The 5,167-nt window shown below is 33.2% G+C and overlaps 1 protein-coding gene across 1 annotated transcript; it reads left to right on the top strand.

Annotated features, from left to right (window-relative positions):
• Positions 1–608: 608 nt before the first annotated feature.
• On the top strand, positions 609–2,957 carry LOC133802025 (receptor-like protein Cf-9 homolog). The gene has a single exon (XM_062240256.1). The coding sequence runs from the start codon at positions 609–611 to the stop codon at positions 2,955–2,957; it is 2,349 nt and encodes a 782-aa protein (XP_062096240.1).
• The last annotated feature ends 2,210 nt before the right edge of the window (positions 2,958–5,167 follow it).

The following is a 5,167-nucleotide window of genomic DNA, read 5'->3' as shown; positions in this document are numbered from 1 at the left end:
GGTCCAAAAAATAATTTGTTAAAATACAGGATCCAAACAGATAATGGGAAAAAATATAGGGTCTAAAAAAGTATAAACCCTATGTTGAATTATAATTTATTATGTTATTTATTTGTAATAAAGTTTAGTGACTGATGAAAAAAGAAAAGAAAAAGAAAATAAAGTGGAGTGGAGTGGACATATATGACATTACATTGGAAATTTATTTACCACCTTATTTTAGAAAAAAAAATTAAAAAATAAAATAAAATGGAGTCTAGGCAATGTAGCCGAATTGAGACTATAATGGTTTTTTGTCTATATAAATAGAAGACCACAAAGTATCACTTCTTCATTCATCTGAAACAATAAAACATAAAGCCACTACTGTTTCTTATTATATGATGGGATTTTCAACGCTTTGCTTTGTTTGTAACATATTTATGTCTCTCTTTCTGAATTTATTATGTTTCTCTTTCTCCCAACCATTTTGTCACGAGAACGAAAGATCTTCGTTGTTGCAGTTTAAGGAAAGCTTTATTATTACAAAGTCAGCTTCTCAATATTCTGATCAGTTTTATTCACAGGTTACCTCATGGACACACAAAGGAGAAACAAGAAATTGTTGCATGTGGAGTGGTGTTGAGTGTGATGAGATGACTGGCCATGTGATAGGCCTTGACCTCGGCAGCAGCTTTCTCTATGGTTCAATTGACTCAAACAGCACCCTCTTCGACCTGCTTCACCTCCAGAGACTTGATCTTTGGGACAACCATTTCAACTACTCTCAAATACCTACTGCCATCAACCGACTTTCTATGCTCACCTATCTTGACCTATCATTTTCTTCGTTTATCGGCCAAATTCCCTCGGAACTTTCACAACTGTCCAAATTGTCCAATCTTGATTTGTCCACCAATCCATTGCAACTCAAGAAGCCTAATTTGGAAAGCTTGATTTCAAACTTCACACGCCTTGAGCGGCTTTGTCTCAACCATGTCGACATATCTTCAACAGTTCCTAAATCGTTGGCAAATTTTTCTTTCTTGACATGCCTACAATTGAGGGAATGCAAACTTAAAGGTGAATTCCCGGTCGATATTTTTCAGCTGCCCGACTTACAAATACTCAGCGTGCGGTTTAACAAAGATCTTAGTGGAAGATTGCCTCCAGTACTTAATCAGAACAATTCTCTCAAGTCATTGTGGTTGGCAGGCACTGGCTTCTCTGGGGAAATTCCTTTTGAAAAACTAGCTTCTTTGAGTGCGTTGGATGCTAGTAACTGCAACTTTTCGGGAGTGATTCCATCTAATCTCATACGTAAGTTGAACCAACTCATTTATCTAGACCTTTCTGAAAATAACTTTGTTGGAGAAATCCCTTCTTCCTTGGGAAATCTAACTCAACTCACCATGTTAAGTCTGTCATCAAATTACTTTAGTGGTCCAATTCCTTTGTCATTGTCGAAACTCATAAATTTGGAAACCCTTTACCTATACAATAATGATTTGAGAGACATTGTCGATTTTGACATGTTTGTTGGCCTAAAAAACCTTACTTTCCTAGATCTGCTACACAACTACAACCTCTCAGTGATAGTGGTTAATCCTGGTATAAATGAAACTTTTCCACAATTCAAGGAATTAGGATTGTCAAACTGTAATTTAAGAAACTTTCCTGTCTTTCTTAGGCATCAAAAAAGAATGGAGACACTATTTCTTGATGACAACCATATTGGTGGTCCCATACCAGAGTGGTTGTTCAACATTAGCAAAGAAACATTATCCCTCTTATCCTTAACTGAAAACTCTTTAATAGGGGAGCTTTCGCATAGAGTATGCAATTTTAGTTCTCTTAATTTTCTTGACATTTCTGATAATAAGTTGGTTGGTAAGCTTCCCCATTGTCTAGGTAACCTCAGTAAGTCAATATTGGTGTTAAAACTCCGCAGTAACTATTTCTCCGGCAACATTCCCAATTTTACAGAGGGAAACCAACTGAAGATAATTGATTTAGGTTATAATCTATTCAAAGGGAAGCTATCAAAATCACTTTCAAATTGTAAGATGCTTGTACACCTCAATGTGGAAAGCAATAAGCTCAGTGATGTTTTTCCCTATTGGTTGGGCATTCTTCCAGAGTTGGAAATTCTTGTGCTGCGAGCTAATGAACTCCATGGAGTAATTGGGGAGTCCATAAAAATCTTTTATTTTCCAAAGTTACGAATAATTGATATGTCTTACAACAACTTTAGTGGCAAACTACCATTGAAATATATCCAGAATTGGAAGGCCATGACAACTACAAACATTGAAGACTTTGGTTATATGAGTTCAACATTCAAAAACACAACCAACGATGGCTCTTCATGGAGTTTTTATTCCCAAGCTACAATAGCAATCAAAGGCATAAATATGTTCTATGAAAGAATCCAAAATATTATTGTTGTCATAAACCTCTCAAACAATAAATTTGATGGAGAAATTTCTCAAGTTGTTGGAAACTTGAAGAGGCTCTATTCTCTTGATTTATCTTGCAATCGTCTCAGTGGTGACATACCATCATCACTGGGAAATCTGGCAGAGCTCGAGTCCTTAGATCTTTCCCGAAATGAGCTTTCAGGGGAGATCCCTAGTGAATTGGCCCAACTATATTTCCTTCAATACTTTAATGTTTCATACAACCATCTCTCTGGGCCCATACCACAACAAAACCAATTGGCTAAATTTGAGAGAAGTTCCTACGAGGGGAACTTGGGATTATGTGGTATTCCACTGCCAGACTTGTGTGAAAACTCCAAGCCATTGGAACCACCACTTCTGTCATCTGAAGAAAATTCAAGCTCTCCTCTTCAATTTGGTTGGAAAGTTGTGGCCATAGGATATGGATGTGGATTCTTGATAGGATTGTTTATCGGGAAAGTTGTAATGGAGAAAAATCCTAACTGGTTTGTGATAATGTTTAATATAAGAAGTTGAAGCAAGAAACCAAAGGATTATGTGACTGCTCTGGGGTTGATATTCTTAGCTCCATTTTTATGTAAACCTACTTGTGTTGTTCTCTAGTTTATAATAAGCAAAGAAACATGTTGTGTTTGTGTCGGGTACTTGCTTGAGTGAAACAGTACTTTATGTATTGAATGATTATCTATCACAAAGTCAATTGTTCCACTAGCCTATGATCTATTCTTTAATTCGCAATAATTTTACATATTATTAAAATTATAAATTTGTTGTTAAGAAAATTAATATTAAATCTAAAAATTTCATTATATAAAATATCGGGAAAGGTTGCAGTAGGGTGCACACCCCTTAAATGGGTACGTAGAGGTGTTTTTATCCAAAAATAAATTCATGATGACGTTCATTATAGTTATAACGTACCTCTCTTGTAAATTTTCAAGAAATTCCGAATAATTTACAACTCCGAAAACAGAGTTCGAACAGCTTGTTACACGCGTGCTTGTTTTTTTAGACGAGTGGAAAAGTAATTGTTTGAAAAATATAAATTATTCAGAATTTCTTGAAAACTTGCAAGAATTGTGTTATAACTATAATGAACACCTTCATGAAAAAAAATTTGAATAAAAACACTCCTACATACCCATTTAAGGGGTGTGTTGTACCGGTAGGGAAAAAAGTAGCGAAATTTATATATATCACTAAAAGTTTAGAAAATTTTTATTTTTATTTTTACACGGAGTTTTTTTCTTTTTACTGTTCAAACTTTTTTTTTTCAATTATACTTCTTCCCTCTGCAAGATAAGAAGCCATTTTTCGGGAGAGGCGAGGGGTCTGGGCTTGTGAAGAGGGCTGGTCGGCTCGAGTGCTGGTGGAGTCGTGCCTGCGAGGGGTCAAATGCTGACTGAATCGTGCCTGGGAGTTGCATAAACAACGGCTTCGCTATCACTGGATTACCAGGAGAAAGGGTTTAGTCAACAAAAGTTTGGAGAAAGCAAAAATGGTTGTTGGTGTGTTTCAAGTACGCGAGCACCGATGAAGTGAAGACCAAGACTTGGAAAATGGCTTAGCTCATGTCAATTACATGAAGCCACGTCGTAATGAGACCAAACATATCACTTCATCTCTATTGTGGGTTCACCGTTTCATAACAATGACACCTAGAGTAATGATATGTCCAGCATGTGGTTGAGTATCATATTTCTAATATATGTTGGTTTTATTTGGTCAAAAATAGGTACATTTATTTATAATGGTTTATGTTTATTTATTTATATTTATATATAGGTCATGTGTTGATGTGATTTTAGTTTCTAGTATATTTTAGTTTTTAGTATATTTATAATGGTCTCAGCTTATATATACATATTATCTAAGTCTTTTTTTTTAGTTTTTAGTATATTTGTTATTAATTTAGGGAATTTAAGTTTTTTAAGAATACTTATAATTTTAGTTTATATTTAATAATGTTGGGTTGTTTTTTAGTAGTTTAGATTTATGTATAGTTGTTTTCAGATTGATTTTTAGTTGTTTTAAATTTATATATAGTTGTTATGTTGTTGTGTTGATGTCTAATTGTTGTTTAGTTGTTTCAAATATATTTTGATTTTTTTTAAAAAACATGTTAGTATTCAATGTTTGACTTTTAACTGTTGTTCAATTGTTGTTTTTTAGTTGTTTCATTGACACCATATTTTTGTAAATATAAAACTTAAAAAAAATGTATTTTTTAAAACTTAAGGTAATATTTTTGAAGAAAAAAAAAATCAGTAAAAAAGTAAAAGAACATAAAAAAAATATATTTTTTTTTATAAAAAAACCCCAAAAAGTACTACCCTTAGTAGACTTTCGCTAAAATATTAAACAAAAATACATATCTTAAAATTGTGATATTCTTTTCAATTAATATGAAATTAATTTAAATATGAAAATGAATTTTAAAAAATTGAAATTAACTTCCCCACATTAAGGAGTAGTTTCCTCTATTGTTTCATTTTTGTCGCTCTTTGATTATTATTTGATGTTAGTTTTAAATCATTACCACCCAATATCATGGTCTCATACAAAATGGTAACCAATACAAGTAACTAACTGTAACTAAGATAACAGACTTATAACCAAGAACACAACTAACTTCTAACTCATATATAAGAGTTCTCTGGCTAATAACTAGCAAAGCTGTACATGATTTATTTCTAACCATTTTTTTTATAGAAAAAACGTATGGA

Source organism: Humulus lupulus, chromosome 9 (genome assembly GCF_963169125.1).
Source record: "Humulus lupulus chromosome 9, drHumLupu1.1, whole genome shotgun sequence".
NCBI lineage: Eukaryota > Viridiplantae > Streptophyta > Magnoliopsida > Rosales > Cannabaceae > Humulus > Humulus lupulus.
This window is presented reverse-complemented; position numbering and strand designations above follow the sequence as displayed.

Excerpts from the sequence above, each read along its gene's own strand:
- LOC133802025 (XM_062240256.1), top strand. The coding sequence starts at position 609 with ATGTGGAGTGGTGTTGAGTGTGATGAGATGACTGGCCATGTGATAGGC.